Source organism: Bos grunniens, chromosome 16 (assembly GCF_055505025.1).
Source record: "Bos grunniens cultivar Pamir isolate PY7600 chromosome 16, Bosgru_T2T1.0, whole genome shotgun sequence".
NCBI classification, from domain to species: domain Eukaryota; kingdom Metazoa; phylum Chordata; class Mammalia; order Artiodactyla; family Bovidae; genus Bos; species Bos grunniens.
In genome coordinates this window covers 30,298,894-30,320,107 of record NC_141180.1, presented here as the reverse complement: position 1 = coordinate 30,320,107, position 21,214 = coordinate 30,298,894, and the positions used below count along the sequence as shown (strand labels likewise).

Here is a 21,214-nt window from a genome sequence, read left to right as displayed (position 1 = left end):
CCCAACCCAGGATCAAACCCAGGTCTTCCTGCATTGCAGGTGGATTCTTTACCATCTGAGCCACCAGGGTAGCCCAATAATACTGGAGTGGGTAGCCTATCCCTTCTCCAGGGGATCTTCCCATCCCAGGAATTGAACCAGGGTCTCCTGCACTGCAGGTGGCTTCTTTACAAGCTGAGTTACCAGGGAAGCTCTTTACTGGAATGGGTTGCCATACCCTCCTCCAGGGATCTTCCCAACCCAGATCTTTCCAACCCAGGGACAGAACCCAGGTCTCCCTCATTGCAGGCAGATTCCTTACTGTCTGAGCCACCAGGGAAGCCCATGAATATTGGAGTGGGTAGCCTGTCCCTTCTCCAGGGGATCTTTCCAACCTTGGAATTGAACTGGAGACTCCTGCACTGCAGGCAGATTCTTTACCAGCTGAGCTATGAAGCAGCATATATGTGGGCCCATTCAGTCACTCTGTGTCTTTTAATTAGGGCATTTAGTCCATTTGCATTTGAAGTAGTTACTGATAGGTACGTACTTCTTGCTATTTAGTTAGTTGTTTGAGGGCTGTGTTTTTAGTTCTATTTTGTTCTTTTCTTCTTCTTCTGTTCTCCTCTCTTATGATTTGATGATGGTCTTTATTGTTACCTTTGGATTCCTTTCTCTTTGGTATGTGTGTATCTATTACAGATTTTTAGTTTGTGGTTACCATGAGCCTCATATACAGCAGTGTGTATGTATGTGTGTTAGTTGCCCAGTTGTGTCTGACTTTAGCACACCAGGCTCCTCCGTTCATGGAATTCTCCAGGCAAGAATACTGAGTGGGTAGCCATTCTCTTCTCCAGGGGATCTTTCCAACCCAGGGATTGAACCTCAGTCTCCTGTATCGCAGGCAGATTCTTTACCACCTGGGCCACTAAGGAGGCCCAGATGTGTGTGTGTGTGTATACATGCCACTGGCAGGTGGGGCTGAGGGGTCTAGGATGTCCCAAATTGATGTTGGCCTGCAGGCGAGTGGGACCAGATCCTGGGGTGATGTTGGCCTGCAGGTGGGCAAGCTGGGTCCTGATATGGCACGGCGTGGGGCTGTGGTAGTTCTGATCTGGCATCTGCCCATTGGAGGGCAGGGCTGGGGCCCAGGGCTTCCAGAATTGGTATCAAGCCAGTGGTGGGTCTGGCAGCAGGGTCTGGGGGTCCTGGAGCTGGTGTGTCAGCTCACTGGTGTGCAGGCGGGGTCCTAGCACTGGTAAGCCGGAGGGCAGAGTGTGACATGGCACTCGCTGCCCTGTGCCCTAATGTTAGAGCCAGCTCCCCGAGAACAGCTGCTGGCAGCGTCCCTGTCCCCAGGGTGAGCTGCCCGCACCTCCAGCCTCTCCAGGAGGTTTCCTGAGATCAGCAGTGGGTCTGGCCCAGGCTCCTCTCCGTTTCCTGTTTCTGCTTGGGGCCCCGAGTGTGTGGGACTTTGTGCAAGTCCTCTAAGAGCAGTGTTGCTATTCCCACAGCCCTCTGCCTCTCCCAAAGGGAAGTCCATGCTGGCCTTCAAAGTCAGATGTCCAGGGGCCTGTCTTCCTGATGCCAACCCCCAGGGTGGGGAGCCTGATATGGGTCTTGGACCCCCCTCCTTGGGGAGAACCTCTGCAATTATGATGGTCCTTCAATTTGGGGTTCCCCCCAGGTGTGGGTCTTGATGCACCATGACTTTGCCCCCACCCCACCCCATTGAAGGTCCTCCTTTACGTCTTTGATTGTAGACCGTCTTTTCTGCTGCGCTAATCCTTACACGTCTGTTATATTCTGGGTGTGAGACCTTCCTCAAATCTGTGTACTGTAGATAATTTCTCATATTCTGTGGCCTCTCTTCATCTTCTTAATGTCTTTGTAGAAGACAGATGGTTAATTCTTTGAAATCCAGTTTTTTTAATGTTTTTTTAAATCCATCTCTGTACTTTGTAAACTTTTTGCAGCTGATTTTGCCCCAGGATGGAAGAAGACGACAAGAAGCTTTTGGATGACAAGCCGCTCGTGGAAGATGGTAATTAAGAAGGGTCTCCTCACAAAGAACATACATTTCACAGCACAGAAGGCACAGGGTGGGCTTGATCAGGGCCCTTTAATTCCCTTTTTTTCATAGAAGCTACATTTTTTAAGCTCACATTTTTCTTGAAAAGGCAGCCTACAGTATTCTGTCTTTAACTGGAGAAAGGGTTCATGTGGCTGAGACCTTGAAGATGGTGACTGTGGTTTCCAGCGTCTCTGTGGAGGAATCTGGTGCTGTTTACTCCAGTCCTCTGAATGTGATCTGTTCTTGTTTTATTTTCCTGGAAACTTTTGGATTAAAAAAAAAGTCCTATGATCTGCAGTTCCTCTAAGACATGCTTTGGTTTGGGCTAGTGCTGGACACCAGCAGGACAGCTTTACAAGGACACTGATGCCCCTGCCCCACTAGGACCCACTTCCATGCCTGAGAGCCCCTGCCCTGAAGCTGTGCTGCCTTCTCCCTTCTACTGACCCCTGTCTCATGACTGTAGATTCATGCCTTTTAGAACTTCTTTTCAGTCATTTTTGCTGAGCTTTAATGAAGGACTGGAGCTAAGCCGTGTTTTGCTGGAAATCGGCCGTGATTCTCAAAGGCAATAATTCTCACACTTTTTTGTCAGGAAACTCCATTATATTCCTAAAAAATTACTGAAGACCCAAAGAGCGCTGGTTTACATCAGTTATACCTTTCAATGTTTACTGCATTAAGAACTAAAGCTAAAAAAATGTTATTTACTCACTTAAAATAGCAGTAATAAACCTGCTGGGTGTAACATGCAGAGCCTGGCCTAAGAGCAGATGTCTGCCTCTCACTAGTCTGGTGTGGTATCCTGTGTCATGTGGCCTCTGGAAAACTCTGAAAGGTTGTTGCTGAGCCATGAAAGACGCCAGGATTCTTGGCCTCCGGAGGAGAGGGATTTAATCTGGGCCCAGTGACAAGGCTTGATCACTCAGAGCTTTTGTGTAATACCGTTTTATTAAAGTATAAAAGAGATAGATGTAGACATCAGAAGGGGGCAGAAAGTGTCCCCCTTGCAAGTTTTAACGAGCTGTTTTATGTCTGTTAGAAAGGTATTAATCAGATAAGAGAGACACCTCAAGGCTGAGGGAGTTTCACCAGGCCCCTCTCCCACAATATGCATTTTTGAGATAGGACTGCCTGAGGGGTGTCCTCCCCCAGCCATAAAACAATTGATATGAATACTGGTTTGTTGAGCTATTATCAGCCCAAGGTTTGAGAAAGGAAAAAAGTTAGTCTTAGGTGGAACCATTTTGAAGAAAGGCAAATTCCAAAGCAAATACATAGTTTTATTAACATAGTTTAAGAAAAACATTTGCATAAGAAAAACGCATTGGTTAGCTCAAGGTTTGAGAAAAGTTAAGTTCAGGTGGAACCAGGTGTCGCCATGGCAACACAGAATCTTAAGAGAAACCTCCTTTTAATTTTGAATAAAGAAGGAAAAAGAATCTGACACTTGTAGTTTGTTTCCTCCTGCCACTTAAGGGAGAGATAAAAAATGGCACTGCAGTCTATTTCCTCTGTTTGGAGACCCCTGGCCTTCCTGCCTGTTACCCTGTCAGCTCCACGCCACACTCACTGATCTCAGGGCGGAAGAGACAGGTAGTGTTTTGCTATTGTTACAAAAATAGCTTTGAAGTGCCGACCCCTGGAAAGGGTTAACCGGGCCACGTTTTGAGAATCGCTGCACCTGTCAGGATTTATCCAGGAGCCTCAGGCTTGAGGGTCTCCATCTGCTTTCTCTTGCTTGACGTCTAGACACAGAGGAGCTGGAGGACCCAGAGCTTGTGCTGGACTGTGTCCCCAGGGAGGCTGAGCAGAAGGCCAGCCTGGGAAGCTCCTGGTAACTGACCTGGGTGAGGACGGGGTGAGGGGACCTCTGTATTCTGGACAGTACGGTGGGGGAACATAGCCCCCACACAAGGGTAGCAGGTGTCCTTTCCACGTCAAGTCCAGGAATAGAGCAGAGCAAGGACAAGCAGAAGCAGAGGTTGACTGCTCAGGAGAAAAGGCAGGCCTGCCTGCTGCGCAGGGACTTGAGCCACCTGGACCAGCTGCATGAAGAGAAAGACCTTTTCATCCAGAAGACAAGGTAAGTGGGCCAGCCGGTCCCCTGCCCCAGGCTGTGTGGGTGCCCTGGCCGTGGGGGTTCCCTGCCCTCCACTCCTATCTAACCAGCAGTAACACTACTGTGTGGATGACATGAAACTTCACTCCTGAATGTGTGAGATGGAGGAGGAGAGGTCAGCCACCCCGGGCCTGGTCCCATCCAAGGAGAGGGAGACTGAGGCCTGGGATACGCACGACCACTCACCCTGATTCTGGCTCAACTTCCAGGGGGGAGCTACGTGCCTGCCGCAGGAGGATGGAACTCCTAGTCAAGCAGCAGGAGAGTGTGGCAGCCGAGATAGCTGCAGAGAGGGCAGCCAACAACATGTAGGTCTGAGGTTGGAGGTGGGGCCTTGGGGCCAGTGTGTGAGCAAGGAGCCATGTCCACCCAATTGTGACCCGCATCTAGTGCCCACTGCACCCAGGTGGCAAGGGAATGGACCCATCTCCTGCCCTTGTGGGAATCTGACAGCTGCAGCAGACACCAGGAGTCAGGTGGCCACGACCCGGGAGGGAGGTCACTTTGATACGGGTGTCCAGGGGGCCCTCCCTGAGAAGGGGACCCACAGGCTGGAACCTGAGTGATAGAAACAGCAGCCACGCGGCACTGGAGCAGGAGCACCAGGGTGGGCTAGGTAGGGGTGGGGAGGAGCATCCAGCACAGGGCCTCAGATGGCACCAGGTCACGGGCCTGCAGACCAGAGCCATCTGGTCAGTGTCACTAAAGGCCATTCTCATAGAGATGACCCCACCCGCTTCTGCCCTTAGAGGGGGTATTTAGGGGCGGTGCATCTGTGTGTCCTACCCCATCACCACCCACCCATTCATCAGAGCATAACTGGGCTCAGATGACTGGGGGTCAAAGGCACTTGAAATAGAAATTTCAAGGGGATTTCTTGAAGCGCACCACCCCCGCCAAGGAGGGATTGGCCAAGGGCGGGTCTCTCGGTGGCTTTTGTCCTCGAGATGCTTCTGGTTGGCAGATGAGTATGCTGGGTCCTTCCTGGGCCAAAACCAGGCTGGGCCTGCTGCTCTGAGGAGCTGGCAACCAGGGAACAGCTCCCCATCCTGTTAGAGAGGCCAGTGGAGCGGGTAAAGGCAGCGTGGTCAGATCAGTGAGAGTAGGCCCAGCAGAAGCCTGCCTTCGGCCATGTTTCTGCCCGCCCAGCTGACACTCATCTCCTGCAAGTGAAAAATCAGTTGAAAGCATGGCTGGCTGGGGGCCGGCAACCCTAAGGCCCTGATTGCCGCTGTCCCTGCGGTCCCCAGGGCAGCCATGGGCCGCCTGGAGGCAGCGTCGCGGCGCCTGTGCTCGGAGCTGAAGAACGAGCGGGACCTGCAGGCGCAGATGATGGCGGTGCTGCAGCAGAGCCAGTGAGTCCAGGCCGGCTGGGGGCGGGCGCCTGGAGACAGAGAACCACATTTGGCACTTGACTTTCAAGCTGCCTAAAAATGGAAGGGTAGCCAAGACTTCCCTTTTTGTTCAGTGTTTTTCACTTTCTCCACGTTTCTTTGAATTCTTAGGAACCGTGAAATCAGCTGCTGCTTCCTTTTTTCCTGCTCTTTGTGCCCCCATGGAACAACTGAAACGATTTTTAAATCTTTATGCCTTTTCTACAAGCATCCCCCCAGACCCCACCCCCTAGAGAGATACTCCACCTGGAGCTTGTCCTGGCAGCCCTGCCGTGCGCCAGCCAACATCTGGGCTGCTCCTTACCAGCCTGGGACACCCCTGGTGGCCCTGCCTTTGTCCATCACTGTATCGTCCATTTAGTTTTTTAAAGCTTCTAACTTTTGAAAGAATTTCAAGTTTACAGAAGACTTGCAAAAACAGCACAAAGAATCCCCAGTGTCCCCTCCATTATCTGGTGACACTTTACAGCAAGAGGGTCCCACCTGGGGTGGTTACAGAGGGTTGTCCTGCCTCCAGTAGGAAGGGCCTTCTGACCTCAATATTTCTGAAGATTCCGCCCCCAGAAGGGCCCCCCAAGTTGCCTTTGTGTGATGTCTCCTCAGGACGGTGGCCTGGGATCCCCTACCTGGTGCCCCCCAGCAAGAGTCCTGAAGGCCACTGGTCCCCTTTCTTGGTGGGGGAGATTTCAGTCCCTTGATGGAGACGCGGTCTGCAGGGCTCCTTCTGCGCAGCCACGCTTTTCCTGTGGGAACTTGCTGGAACTTGTGCACTGTGTCAGCCTGGAGAGCCCCTCCCCGCCCCTCTCACGCTCCCGTTTTGCATTTACTGATGTTTCTCGCTTGAATTGGTTGTGATGATGGCTGCCAAAGGGCAATTTTCATTCACTTTTTGTGTGTGTGGCCCCCTGGCCACCTGGGGTGGGAGCAGAGTCCTCACCACCGGACCGCCAGGGAGGTCCGTGCAAGCAGTTTTCTAATTCTGTGAGTCTTTCTAAGTGTGCGAGTTCTCATCCTGCTGTAGAGAACAACGTCTCATGTCTCTCTGTGTCAGTGCAGACTCTCCAATTTCTTTTCTGCTCAGTGACTTGTTCCTGCTCCATCTTTATCGTCCCCAGTTTGGCCAGTGGGACCTCTTTCAAGCTGGCTCTCTGTCATTTTTCCAGCACTTTCTGGGGGTAACAACAAGTTCCAGGCTTGCTTGTTTATTGTTGCCCAGCTCTGGACCTGCCAGGTGTGCCCAGAACCTGGTTTCTTGCAGAGAGAACGGTGTTTAGGGATCCAGGGTGGGTACCAGGGGGACTCACTGCTCCAGGCTGTCTCTCAGACAGAGCTGGGAAGCACATGTTCTTCTGTGTGTCTGCTGAAACAGGAGTTCATGCCTGGAAGTCCAGCTCCAACAAAAGCAGAGGTTCACCCTCGTCTTCTGTCTGACCTGTCCCGTCTCTCCTCTGACCTTCAGAGGCTCACCCTCATCTCCCGTCTGACCTGCTCTGTCTCTTCTCTGACCTTCAGAGGCTCACCCTTGTCTCCTGTCTGATCTGTCTTGTCTCTTCTCTGACCTTCAGAAACTTGCCGCTCATTATCCTCTGTGTTTTCACTCATTTTCCTCTGTGTTTTCACTCATTTCTCCTCCCACCAAATGCCAGTCTGCTGACCATGCCCAGCTGCCTGCTCCTCAGGCCCTGACCCAGGGAGCCCAGCTGCCTGCCCCCCTCATGTGGGCGTGGCCAATGCCCACTTACTTTCTTACAAATCAGCTAAGGTCTAATTTACATGCAAGAAAACGCACATCAGATGTCCCCTCGTGTGTCCCACCCATCAGCAGCACCGACCCCAGCGATCATGGGTGTCCCCCCCGCCCCGCCTCATTAGGTGTGGGGACCCTGCAGTGCTTACTGCCTTGCGCCCACTCCTCCTCCCTACACAGCAGCCACGAGGCACCTCCATTCATGGCTGCAGAGTCCACTGCCATTTGCGTCACGGCTGAGCAGGGCCGCCCAGGCCCCTCCTGGCTCCCATTGGAAGCCCACCCAGTTCCATGGCCCAGTCAGTGTCCGCCTTGGACAGCATAGTGGCCCCTCTGCTCTCTGGTGCAGTCATCAGCTTCAGCTTCCAGCTCCATGGCCTCGTTGCTGGTTCTTCCTTGGATGTTGCTCCGTGAGCACCAAGGCTTGGTAAATAGCTCTGTCCACTGCTTGGTGCTTCCCTGAGCTGGCCACCACCTCTGGGCCAGTGTGTTCAAGCCTGTGCCCATGGCAGCCACACCAGGGGTGTCACCTGGGACCCCTGGCAGCCCTCCCCTGGGCCTATGACCAACCAGAAGTCACCCTTGAACCTGTTCTCGGGGGGATGTGCCTTCAGGGCCCTCGGTGTTGCTGCTGGAGTCTGTGCGCCCAAAATCAAGGGCACCCCAGGCCACAGGGATGTCAACGAGCGCCCCCAACTCGCAGTTTGGGCTGAGGGTGGGCGGGCCACAGAGCAAGTGTCAGCTGACCCCAAGGCCATCCTCCGGGGGCATGTGTCCCATTCCACCTGGAGCCCTGTGGGCACACCTGACCTTGGGGGTTGGGAGCTCAGACAGAGCCACTCACTGACACCAAGCACCTGCTGAGTGCCAGACCCTGATCCCAGTGCTTAGGGGTTGATCCCAGCACTTAGGCGTCATCAGTGAGTAAAACCCCAGAAAACCTTGCCGCGAGGAGCCTGTATCATGGGGGCTGGGGCATGGTAAGAGGCAGGTAAGAGGGTGGGCGCCATGTGGTGGGGCCTCTACTCCCCTGCGCCCACAGAGCAGAGCTGCGGTGGCAGGGGCCCAAGTGTCATTGGTCAGATGCAGTGCCACATCCCTGGAGTGGCTGCAGCACAGAGGGGTAGCCCAGTCTCCCACCCCTGGCTGACGTGAACAACTCCACCTGCCAGGAGCGCCCTGTGGCAGATCGAGGTCCAGGAGGGGCAGCTAGAGGACGCCCGCAAGTCGGCCCAAGAGGAGGCTGCAGCCGCCAGGAGAGGCCTTCAGGAGCGGGCAGCCAAGCAGCTGCACCGGGAGATGGGGGCCTCGGGGAAGGCAGAGCGGAACAGACTGCTGCGAGCCCGGTGCGTCCAGGCCTGGGGTCCTGCCTGCCCCCTCCCCCACCTGCCCGCCCAGCCCCACCCTCCCAGCCCTGGCCAGAGTGGCTGGAGCCATGCTCACTCCCTGACCTGACAGTGGCTTCCTCCTGGACACCCAGCCATTTTCTCTGCTCTGGCCACTCCTTCAGCCCATCCTCCCTGAGGTCTGACACTGCCCACTCCCTGGGGGCAGCCCCTTCTGAGCACAGGGCAGGAGGACAAAGTGTGCCACAGGCCAGGGGGCCCGACCTCCCACCCCTGGGGAGTCCCTGCCCCCCATCCCACCTTCACAGGTTTCCTCCAGCTCCCACTCTACCTGTCGCCGGATCTCCTGCTTCCGTGGAATCTAAGCCCATGGACACCTGCGGGGTCCCCATCTCCCTGCCCCCGCCAGGCACGGTGCAGGATCCTCCCTCATGCGTTTGCCCTCAGTCCCCTCTGGGTCTGCACAGCACATGTTCCTGTTCCCCCTTCTCCACAGCACATGTTCTCATCCTCCCCACCCACCACCCCTGCAGGAGATGCGTGCACCTGCAGAAGGAGCTTGGACTCCGGCAGCAGAAGCTGGTGGAGGAAGCCCAGAAGAACCACCGGAAGGCCCTGAGGTTCCTGAAGGCCTCGTTGGGGAGGTGCGTCATTCCTTCTCCTCAGTCTCCTTGTGTCCACCTCACCCCTGCCAAGGGCAAGCCTGAGAAAGTGGGCCACTTGCCTTTATGTTGAAATTCTCTGATTTTATCATTGAACCCTCATGTCATCGTGTGCTTTCAGTTTTGAGCTGACAGCTGCTGCTTTCAGACAAGGACTGATCTAGAGAAATTGATCTCACCGTTTTCTCGCGGCTCATGTGCAGCCCAGCTCTCTTCCCGCTTGCACTTGGCTATTTCCTTGGGGCTCCTCCCAGCCCTGAGGCTGCTCAAGTGGTGACCAGGCCCTCCCTTCAGGATCCGTGAGCAAGAGCAGAAGGAGGAGCTGGAGACCCGAGAGCACATGCGCAGGCGCATGGACGCGGTGCTGGCCCTGAAGAACAGTATCTCCGCCAACCGGGTAGGAGCCCTTCCGGGATCCAGGCAGGACCGCATGCGCCCGCCTGCCCTTGGACAGCCTCTCAGGCTCAGCACACCGTGTGCTGGCATCCCAGGCCTTCCTGGGGAAAGTGGGGCCTGGGGGTCAGTTAGGCCAGGGATGTGGGAAGGAATCTGCAAGGGAAGCCCTGGAGGATTTTCAGGAGAGGCAGCTGGGGGTGCATGGGGAGTGGTGGTGACGTCCTCACCACCTGTGTGTCTGGTACAGTGTGAGGTCACCCACCCGATAGAAAGCTCCAGTGTGCCTGCATACACCTGCAGATGCTGGAGCCTCCATGTTCTCCTTTCCCAAGGAAACGCTCCGGAAATTTCAAGCATGGGGCCAGGCCAAGACAGAGCTGGCAGAACAGAAGGCCCAGGCGGAGAAGAAGGCAATTCTGGCCCAAGGTGGGGACGCCTTTAAGCACCTGTGCCATCAGCGCCGGCGCCAGGAGTTGGAGGCCCAGAACCGGTGAGCATGCTGGGAGCACCCCAGGGTAGTGGGGGCACGTCTGCCACAACTACTGAGGCTGCCTCTCGCCCTGCGTCTCCCTTCCACCCCCACCCCACGCGAGGTACCTCTCCTGGGCCTCAGAGCACAGCCCCTCCTGATTCTGCCACCAGGCATGCCCCTATGTCGAGTGGCTCACTCCTTTGTCTCTGCGTGCCCAGCCCCCCACTAGCCCTCTCCTCCCTCCCAGAAGGCAAGGGTAGCCTGGGCTCACTTTCTGGTCTCAGGTGCTCAGTGGTGCCTCAGTCCGTGCTGCACCCCGTCATCCCCCAGAACCCCTGGGCCTTCAAGGTCCCCATTCACAGGTCCTAGGCTGTGCCCACCCTGAGAGAAAAGGGTCCTCTGGAGGGCTTCCCAAGATGCTAGAGCGAGTTCACAGCTCTCCCACCTAGCCCAGCATTGCACACTAGGCTCTGTGTCTCCTCTCCCTGCTGGAGGCCCGTCCCTTCCCCTCTCTGGCTTCCTAGCCCCGCCCGTCGTGGTCACTGTTAGCATCTGCCCAGCTGTGGCTTCCTGGTCCTGCTGCTAGGGAGTGTCCCCTAGTCATACCATTGCCCCACCTGCAGGGGTCCCGGGGTGGGGGAGAAGCTCCTTGGCATCTGAGGCTCTCAGTCCTGGCACGTGGGAGGGACAAGTGGGGAGCAGCACCCTCCCACCCAAGGCTGCCCTGGTCTGAGCCTCAGCCAGGCCGCAGAAGTCTGGGGACTAGGAGAGCAGGGACACGAGAGCCCAAGGTTGGCGCCCCAGGTCTCTGGCCCGGCAGCCCTTGGGCCTCCTCATCTGCTCCCCTGGAGCCCAGTGGGCCCAGCCTCTCTGGTCGGGGGCATCTGGCTCTCGGCCCAGACAGCATTCCCTGCAGCGCCTTCGAGGAGGAGCAGAAGCGCAGGAAGCAGGAGATTGTGAGTCGGCTCTTGAAGGAAGAGGCTGTGGAGGACCGGAGGAGGCCACGGCCTGAGCCCCCGAGACCCGCAGGCCAGCGGAGCCTGAGAGACCAGACCTGGAGTTACGTGGCCACCTTCTGCGATGGGCAGAGCACAGAGGCCCCGCTCTGCTGTCCCCTGGTGAGCGGATGCCCTGGCGGCAACAGGACCATGCCTGCCAGCCAAGATCAGCACCACGGAGAGCGCCCTGGCCCCAGTACCTTTACTTCCTGCTTGCATCTGATGCCCCACCCCCACCACCAGGGCCATGGATGGCCTCGAGGCTCCCTCCCAAGGCAGGCGGGTGGCAGCCTCCCGGGGCTCTGGTGCCTCACCCACTGAGAGGCAGACCCCACAGCCACCCGTACCCTAAACAAGATCGTCTCGGGCCGCCTTACATGTGCATCGTTTTGGTGACCTGCTTACTGTGCCTGAAGATGTGGGACAGGGATCTTGGGACCCTGTCCTTAACCCCGGGTGGCCCTTCCACTTCTGCCCTGTGCATCCCCAACCTGAAGGCCCAGATCACTGGCTCTAACAAGGGTGCTGCCGGCTGGGCCCCCAGGCTTCATTGCATGTTGCCCCCCAGGGTCTCCACTCCTCTCAGTGCCCCTCTCCACCCTGCTGTCCTGGGCAGCCCCCGCCTGCACCTCCTGCTGCCTCCTCCCTATTGTCTCACCAGCCAGAGTGCTCCTGCTCTTCTCCGCGGGGGGCCTTTCTCTCACCTGCAGCAACGTCAATCTCCACCCTTATCCCTATTCCAGCCTGATGTCCCTGGACAGAGGCCAGGTCCAGCCCAAGAGCAGATAAAGGTCTGTGAAGGGGATTCCAGCACATATGTGGGCCCTGGAGAAAGGCTTTCACGATGTGTAGACATTTGTACTTTAAATGGAAGTGACAAACGATGTGTGCTCTGGTCTCTGATGCAGAGTGGGGCCTGGGGTCCCGGGGTCCTCCTTCCCATCTATGTGTGGGGGGCCTAGGGGCCTGGGGGGTCCTCCTCCTGTCAGCATGTTCTCTTTTCTAGAATGAGCCGTGTCTTTCTCCCCCAGCTCCAGGAGACCAGGTCCAGATTCTACCAGTCCTCTCCGCTGCTGACGGCCATCTCCAGTGAGTCTGTCCAGGGGGACGGGAGCCTTGGCGGGGAGGACACACTGGCTTGGCCGGAGATCCCCGGGCTCTGGAAGGAGGACTACAAGCCTTTCCAGGTAGCTCCTCAGACACAGACACAGCCCCGTCTCCCCCACCCACCCTCACCCCGTCCTGATGACTGCTGGGGCCTCGGTCATGGGTGCTGCTCTGCGGCTTCTCCTGACTGCCTCCCTGCCCCATAGCATACAGGCCGGCAGGGGCCGCACACAGCAGATGCAGGCTGGGGCTCAGGGTGGGGGAGTGAGCCCTGATTCCTGCACTTACCACTGGGAAGCCTGTGGCTGGAAGGCCTGCTCACACTTCCTTTGACAGCCTTCTGTCAGGGCAGTGGTCATCCCAGCAGGCATAGCTCCGTGAGCCATGGAGTTGGCAAGTATCCAGTGCACGTGGCAGGATGCTGGCCCCAGCTCTGTTTCTGGCCACCTGGGAGGGCGTCACCTCTATCTATGGGCAAACTCATTCCCGTCATTCTGAGGGTCAAGCCATTTGGTTCTGCTGGTTCTGAGGAGGCCTGGCTGACTGGGCCGGAGCTGGGCACTACCCCACTCAGGCTTGGGGTCACTGCACAGGGGTCACCAGTCAGCAGGCCAGCTTCCACCCCAGAGTGCGAGGGCAGGAGGGTGCCAGTCCCTGGGTCAGCCCCGGCACCAGAGCCAGGCCCCCAGAGGCTCCCTGTCTAAGTCACTGAAACTGTCAGGGCTGCACCTTTGTGCCACTTGAAAAAATTTGCTTCCTGTAGAAATTTTCAAAAACTTTTTCTTGGCCTGATTTTAAAATACTTTCAAACTGTAGTAGTGGAAAAGACTCTTGAGAGTCCCTGGACTGCAAGGAGATCAAACCGGTCCGTCCTAAAGGAAATCAACCCTGAATATTCATTGGAAGGACTGATGTTGAAGCTCCAATACTTTGGCCAGTTGATGTGAAGAGCTGACTCATTGGAAAAGACCCTGATGCTGGGGAAGATTGAGGGCAGGAGAAGAAGGGGACAACAGAGGATGAGATACTTGGATGGCAATGAACATGAGTTTGAGCAAACTCTGGCAGATGGTGAAGGACAGGGAAGCCTGGCATGCTACAGTCCATGAGGTCGCAAAGAGTAGGACACGACTGAGCAACTGAACAACAACAAAAAAACCTAGAAAACCCCCCTCTGCCATTATTTTCCAGAAATCCTCTAGATTGTGGATGGCTCTGCTCAGCCTCTTGTCCCCCACCCCCACCACCTTGCTGGTGCCCCACCTTGGATGTTGCATGCTCCCCTCCCCACGTGGCTCCCTCTCCACCCCATGCGGCCTCAGTGACCCTGGCTGTTTGTGTCCCTCACTCCCCAGCTGCCCCCAGGGAGGCCTGGCCAGGCTTTCCAGATGGCCCTGTCAATCCCCAGGTATCCAAGGAGGATGTGGACCGGAAGCCAGTGGGCGGAACAAAGATGGACAAGGACATCCTGGCACGGACAATGCAACGGCTACGCAGTGGGGTGATCCACAAACAGGTGGCATCAGGGCGTGAGTTCAGAGGGTGCCCCTTCAACAGCAAGCCCAAGTTCATCCACTTCAAGGTGAGCCCAGAGTCCCGGTACCAGTGTCCTCACCTGGGACTGAGGGTGACAGGGTCCCATGGAAGGGCTCAGGCACCGGCCCAGGAGGGCACTGGTCCTAGGGAGGCCGGGACATCACAACTTCCCAGTCCCCCTGGAGGAGCCAGGCACCACCCAACCCTTTGCTGGGAGACCCACACCCGCTGGTCCCCAGGCACCCCCTTCCTGCCCGAGGCGGAGGTCCTGGGAGACCAGGGAGACGTCCTGGTCTCCCAGGCATGGCTGTCAGGTGCCGAGAAGCAGCCACCAGAGAGCTTTGAGTATTAACTTTTCACTCGCTTTACCTAGGACTTTGATGTGGGCAAAGTGTACAAGAAGAAGATCACGCTGATCAACGCCACCTACACGATTAACTACTGCAAGCTGGTCGGCGTGGATGAGAGCCTGCAGGACTTCATCCACGTGGAGTAGGCAGTGGGGCTGCCATGGGCCGGGCCTTAGTCCCTGCAGCTGCTCCCAGAGCCTCTTTGTTTGAACCACACTTGGGGCCCGCGGGCATTTTCTGAAGTGTCTCGGCCCCCGTCCTCAGGCCAGCCCCATTTTCCCTGATGAATGGCTTGACATTTCCTCCTCTGTGTTTTGAGGTCAATGGCTCTGAGTAAGAGCTCCCTGTGGGGCCTTGTGCCTCCTCAAAGTAAAGAAAAAAGCCGTCTTTTTATTTCAGGACTGTGTACTTGAACTCTTTAAATTTTCAGTCTGCTCCAGAGTTTCAGGTTTCTTCTCTTGAGACCCTGCTGATGCCTGAGCCAGATCCTCTCATCTGTGATCCCTTCTGGTCCCTGGAATCCTCTCTTCCTTCTTATTTTGTTTTCCCTCATTTCCCTCATAACGACCGTTACTGTGTCTCTCTGCAGGGCCCATTTCTCTTCTGCTCTTTAAGCGTTTTGACTTCTTCGTTAAGGGTTTTTTCTCCTGCCCTTCCTGGCTTCTGCTGCTCCTCCTCATCATCAATGGGGAGGTCCCCGGGGCTGTAAGTACCCAGGTGTGCGTGGCTCCTGCTGTGTGAGTGCTGCAGCCTCCAAGGCCCTGTCCGCTGCCTGCGGTGCCTTCCAGGGCTGTGCCGCTGGCCGGGGCTCTGGTCAGTCTCCCCATTGGACTCACTGTCCATTCTGTGCAGCTTGTGAGCCAGATGCAGGATCTTCACTCCCTTTTCTGTCTTCCCTTGTTCCACGTTTATCACCCGCATGTCCTCCACTGTCGGGCGTGCTAACACTGGGGCTTTCCGTGTGGCTGGTTCTCCCTGTGGATCTGTGGTTTCTGGAGGAGTGGGCGGGGGTGCACAGTCGGTTGGTCACATCACCTCGGCCACCCCAAGTCACCCTCCCCAGCCTGGATCAGGAATGTTTTATGGGCAGCTTTTTCTCTCAACACCTTGAGGATATTCCTCCCTGTCTGCTGGCTTATGCTCTTGCCGTTGGAAGTCGGCTTTCCGGCCAGTCCCCTGTCTTCATAGGTTATCCAGCCTCCTCTGATCGCCATGAGGTTGCCGGGCCCTTGGGGTCCAGCATGTCCACCACCGTGTCTGCCGTGGATCGCTGTCTCCTAGAGCCGTTTTAGAACTCCTTGTGCTTCCTGGTCAGGCTCTGCCAACAACTGTGGACATCCCTCCTCCCTGGCCCTTAACACACTGTCCCCATCCATCCTCACGGACCGGCCCTCTGTGCTCGACTTGAAACCTGTCTGCTCTGCACCCCCATGCTTCCTGACCCCTGTATCACACTGCCCCCCGCCTTTGCCGTCATCTCTCTGAGCAAGTTTCTGGGGTCTGTCCCTCCATTCACTTCTCTCTTTTATGGTATCTAATCAGCTGTTGAAATTACTAATTTCATTTCCAATTCCAGTTGCCATATTCCTCATTTCTGAAGGTCCCAAGCTGTCTTTCAGATCAGCTGATATTTCTGGTTCTTTTCTCACGTCTGTAAAAGTCTCCCTTCAGTAATTCTGCCGCCTGAGGTCCTGGGGTCTGGCCCTGCCCCTTGCCGTGTCCCTGTTGGTTTGTGCACAGCTTTCAGGTCTGGGTTTTGACCCATCCACTGGTGAGATGCCATTTGGGACTCTGTTTGTCTAACACCACTTCCCTCCCAACATGAGGAGCTCGGGTCTACTTCTGCCTTGAGCCCCTGGGATGCTGCCAGCCAGAGACAGATTTTAATATTAAGTTTTTGCTTGTGTTTTCTAAGCAAAGTACAAGAGGTAAAATCCAACTTTGTGAAAATGGACCTCGTGTTTCATGTTAGCAATTTTGTGGGGGGCTCTTTTTTTTCAGACAAATTCAAAGTCCTTCCAGAACACTGGGAATGTGAGGCTGTTTTCCTGATCCTTTTACTTGAAGTGGGGCTCAGATGGCTCCAGTTGAATGTAGCACCTTCAGTCCCCGCCCACCCCCCGCCTCCCTGCCTAGCTCACAGCCCATCACCTTGAAACCAAAGTCCTAGACCCTTGGTTCCAGGCCTGGCTCATGCCCCCAGGGAACCATGACCACTGCTCACCCCATAGCATCTGTACCCTCTGGGGCCAGCCCCTCCTTCCCTCCCTCCTTCCCTTTCCCCTCCCCCTCCCCTCCTTTCCCCACTTCCCTCCCTCCTCTCTCCCTCCCCTCCTTCACTCACACAACTGACACTCAGATGTCCCTGGAGCATCTCCTGTGGACTGAGCCCCAGGGAGGCAGCAGGGGCTCAGCCCCCGGGACAGGGTGAGAAGGAGGTTTCAATGGCCTGCCCAGGCACTGGCTGTCTGGGACAATGGCTCCAGCCCATCTGTGGTCCATGAGGGCAGGAGGCTCAGCCCTGCTCCGTTGTTGTTCCCGCAGCTTTGACCCCCCAGGCCCACTATCAGCCGGCATGTCCTGCGAAGTGCTTGTCACCTTCAAGCCCATGGTGAGTGTCAGTCCAAAAACCAAGCTGTGAAAAAAGGGGTTTTCTACTATCTCGAGAGGGTGGTGGGTGGAATTGGGGTCTCCGCTGCCACAGGCTCCACAGGATGTTGTTATGGAGGAAGGACACACTGTAATGCAGAGGGAGTGGCATGTGGCCTCCACTTGGCTAATTTCCAAAACATGCTGGAGACTCTTCTTCAGCTCAGACAGGGTGACACGGAGGCCCTTCTGCATCCCTGGGTGGCAAGTGTGACTGCTGATGCCTGCGGGTCCAGTGGGATGGGCTGCAGGCCCCTTCCTTAGGCAGCAGTGGGGGTGGGTTGTCCAGATAGCACGTGTCACATGGAAGCTGCAAATGTGTGGGTGGTCGGGGTTTTATTTTTTAGATAAACAAAGATCTGGAAGGAAATGTCTCGTTTCTGGCTCAGACAGGCGGATTTTCTGTTCCACTGAAATGTTCAACAAAGAAATGCTCTGTGAGTTTGTGCTGAGCATCGGGGGTGGGGGGGAGGCGGGTCTGAGGCTGGTGTCTGGGGAGGTGGGTACCCACGCCCATGCTGCAAACTTCCAGAGAGTCTGCACAGGGTGGCATCCAGCTTGCAGGACCCCTGGGTCAGAGGAGACCCTCGGGCTCATCTCAGGAGACCTGCTCCTCCCAGAAGCTCTGTGGTGTCACCTGATGGGTTTCTTTTGTAAATTATAGTCACCATGCAGCTTTCACATCCCCAGAGCTTGTAACTGGAGTTCGTGCCTTCTGATCCTTCTACCCATTCTACCACCCCCACCCCCGCCTGAAACCACAATCTGTTTGGTTTATTTTTTTCATATCTGTGAGCTCCATTTTTTTTTTTCAGATTCCACCATAAGTGTAATCATACAGTACCCATCTTTTCTACCTGACTTATTTCATGTGTCATAATGCCATTCACATTGTGCCAAATGGCAAGGTTTCCTTTTTATGGCTGAATAATATTCCATTTTATATCCACCGCAATTTCTTTATCCATCTATTTGTCGATGGACCTGACACTTAGGTTGCTTTCATGTCTTGGCTTTTGCAAATAGTGCTACAGTGAATATGAGCATGCAGACAACTCTTCTGATGATACTGGTTTCATTCATTTGGACGAATACCCAGACCTGGGATCACTGGGTCATATTGTAATTCTCTTTATAATTATTTGAGGAGTCTCCATACTGTTCTCCACAGTGGCATCACCAGTTTGTATTCCTACCAGCAGTACATGAGGTTCCTTTTTCTCCACATCCTTGCCAGCACTTATTACTTATTTCTTTTTGATAACAGCTATTCTAATGGTACGGAGAAGGCAATGGCAACCCACTCTGGTACTCTTGCTTGGGAAATCTCATGGATGGAGGAGCCTGGTAGGCTGCAGTCCATGGGGTCGCTAAGAGTTGGACATGACTGAGCAACTTCCCTTTCACTTTCCACTTTCATGCATTGGAGAAGGAAATGGCAACCCACTCCAGTATTCTTGCCTGGAGAATCCCAGGGACGGGAGCCTGGTGGGCTGCCGTCTATGGGGTCGCACAGAGTCGGACATGACTGACGTGACTTAGCAGCAGCAGCAGCATTCTAATGGTATGGCTTCCCTGGTGGTTCAGTGGTAAAGAATCTGCCTGCTAATGCAGGAGACATGGAGATGCAGGGTCGATCCCTGGGTTGGGAAGATCCCCTGGAGAAGGAAGTGGCAACCCACTGCAGTATTCTTGCCTGGGAAATCCCATGGACAGAGAAGCCTGGCAGGGTACAGTCCTTGGGGTTGCAAAGAGTCAGACACAACTCAGCAATTAAACAGCAACGATGTTCTAACGATACAAGACAACAGGGAGCTGTGGTTTTGATGTGCATTTCCTTGCTGATCAGTGATACTTTCATGAGGACCTTTCGTGTGCATGTTGGCCATTTGTATGTCTTGTTAGGGAAAATATCTATTCAATTCCTCTATTTTTAAATCATATTGTTTGGGTTGGTTTGTATTTTTGCTATTCAGTTGTGTGAATTCTTTACATATTTTGGATATCAACTTCTTATCAATGTGATTTGTAATGATTTTCTTCCATTCCATGAGCTGCTTTTTCATTTTGTTTGTAATCTCCTTTGTTACATGGAATTGATATTTTCTTTTAATTAAGAAAATTTTTGTATTAATGAAAAGCAGAAAGAATATCCATATAATCACTTCCTGAATCCAGTCACTGTCAACATTTGCCACTTCTTCTGTCTGTCTATCTGCTTACCTGGCCCACTTCAGAATGAAGCAGCAATTTCCTATTGCTCAATACCCATCCTTATAAAACATCAGCATCTCAAATACAATTAACCACATTCCTAGTCATCACCTCCCACCCAGTCCATATTCAAATGTACTGAGTTGTCCCCAGACCACCTTATATAACTGTGGTTTTTTGAGCTGAGATACAGTCAAGCTCACATATTGCATTTGGTTATTAAGCTCTTAAGTCTCTTTTCTTTCAGGCTTTAACTCTAGTAAAATACATACCTAGACATGGCATGTGTAGGAAATCCCATGGACGGAGGAGCCTGGCAGGCTATCGTCCATGGTCGCAAGAGTTGGACACGGCTTAGGGACTATACCACCACCAGCACCGCACATGGCATAGATATACATCTTAACTGGCTGTAAGTGCACAGCCCAGGGGTATTCCGTACATTCACAGCACTCTGAGCCCTCACCACCGTCTATCTCAGAGTCTTCATCTTGCAAAACTAGAGCTCTCCTTATTAAATGCTCGCTCCCCACCCTCCCCCAGCCCCTGGCACCCTCCATTCTCCTTTCTATCTCTGTGAACCTGATGACTTTAAGTACCTTATGTAAGTGGGATCACAGGGCATGTCTCCTCTTATGAACAGCTTCTTTCACGGAGTGCAGTGCCCTGCAGGGCCGTCCGTGCTGCAGTCTGTGTCGGAACTTCTGAGGCTCAGTGCTGCGGGGGGCTCTGCTCCTGGCGTTTTGCTATTTGTTTTCATGCCCTGCAAGTTCTTTTGTCCCTCATCTCCTGCAGTGCTGTCATCTTTATGTTGAACTGACCTTACGTTGTGAAATGCTCAAATTCCTTTTTCATCCCCTTCTGTGTATCTTCTTTGTGGTGGGATTACATTTAGCATCCTAAAGTCACAACTATCCTATCTGGGTTTGTATCAGTCTGACATTAACAGCTCATGAAAGCTCCACTCCTTTATAGCGTTGTCCCACTCGGTTCAGTTGTTGATGTCACAAAATTACTTGTATTACTTGCGCATCCAGTAACATAAACAGAAATTGGTAGATACATCAGTTTCTTAGTTCTATAGAAAACAAAATGTGGAGTTATAAACCAAAGTTACAATAACACCAGCTTTTAGGCTAAAAAATGCTTTTTAAAAGACTATGTTAGCATCTTAAATCATGTAGGAAACTAAAATTGCTGTTACAAACCATCATGACTTTGACACCAGCACTGTGTGTCTTCCTTTCCAGAGCCTGAGGTTACTCTCTGGGGTCCTTTCCTCTCGCCTGCGCGACTAGCTGGGGCATTTCCTGCAGGCAGAACTCCTGCAGCTCTTGTCCATCTGGGCCTGTCTTTTGAAGGACAGTTTTGGGTTTTTTTTAATGATTTTATTTATTTAATTATCTTTGCCTATGCTGGGTCTTCGTTGCTCTGCAGGCTTTTTCCTCTAGTTACAGTAATTGGGGGCTACTGTTCGTTGGGGCGCTCAGGCTTCTTATTGTGGCGGTTTCTCTTGTGGAGCGAGGGCTCCAGGAGTGCAGGCTTCAGTAGTTGTGGCACGTGGGCTCAGCAGTTGCAGCTCTAGAGCACTGGCTCAGTACTCGTGGTGCGTGGGCTTAGTTCCTCCGTGGCATGTGCGATCTTCCCGGACCAGGCATTGAACCCTTGTCTCCTGCATTGACAGGCCATTCTTTACAACTGAGCCACCAGGGAAGCCCCTGAAGGACACTCTTGAAAATTTAGGATTCTCGACTGACATTTTTCTTCCTGGAGCAGATCGGCTCCTGGCCCTCTCTCCTCCAAGGTGTTTGTTGAGAAATCTGCCATGATCTTACTGAGGCTCCCTTGTGTGTGACACATCATTTCTCTCCTCCTGCTTTCAAGGTTCTCACTTTTTCTCTGGCCTTTAACGGTCTGATTACAAGGTGTCTCAGCACGAGTCTCTTTGAGTTCATCCTTCTCAGAGGTTATTGAACTTCTTGGGTGTTTGTAATCATGTCTTTCATCGAAGGTGGGGAGCTTTCAACCATTTTTAAAAAAACTTTTTTAATTGAAGGATAATTGCTTTTCAGAATCTTGTGGTTTTCCCTCATACATCAACAAGAGTCAGCCATAGGTACACCCATGTCCTCTCCTTCCTGAACCTCCCTCCCATCTGGCCCCATCCG

At 54.0% G+C, this 21,214-nt stretch overlaps 1 protein-coding gene across 10 annotated transcripts in view; it reads left to right on the top strand.

The window, feature by feature from the left end:
• Window positions 1-21,214, top strand: part of CFAP74 (cilia and flagella associated protein 74) — an 89,573-nt gene that overhangs the window by 29,483 nt on the left and 38,876 nt on the right. For all 10 annotated transcript variants that reach the window (XR_015143321.1, XR_015143320.1, XR_015143319.1 and 7 more), the window contains 16 exons: window positions 1,956-2,023; window positions 3,806-3,890; window positions 3,999-4,139; window positions 4,385-4,483; window positions 5,426-5,530; window positions 8,489-8,662; window positions 9,196-9,306; window positions 9,619-9,721; window positions 10,053-10,210; window positions 11,109-11,310; window positions 11,934-11,981; window positions 12,222-12,377; window positions 13,706-13,879; window positions 14,207-14,325; window positions 16,728-16,794; window positions 17,180-17,269. Coding sequence is in view for 6 of the 10 variants with exons in the window: in XM_086344131.1 (XP_086200257.1) it covers window positions 1,972-2,023; window positions 3,806-3,890; window positions 3,999-4,139; window positions 4,385-4,483; window positions 5,426-5,530; window positions 8,489-8,662; window positions 9,196-9,306; window positions 9,619-9,721; window positions 10,053-10,210; window positions 11,109-11,310; window positions 11,934-11,981; window positions 12,222-12,377; window positions 13,706-13,879; window positions 14,207-14,325; window positions 16,728-16,794; window positions 17,180-17,269 (1,884 nt within the window). In the remaining 4 variants the exon portion in view is untranslated. The remainder of the gene's footprint in view (window positions 1-1,955; window positions 2,024-3,805; window positions 3,891-3,998; window positions 4,140-4,384; window positions 4,484-5,425; window positions 5,531-8,488; window positions 8,663-9,195; window positions 9,307-9,618; window positions 9,722-10,052; window positions 10,211-11,108; window positions 11,311-11,933; window positions 11,982-12,221; window positions 12,378-13,705; window positions 13,880-14,206; window positions 14,326-16,727; window positions 16,795-17,179; window positions 17,270-21,214) is intronic.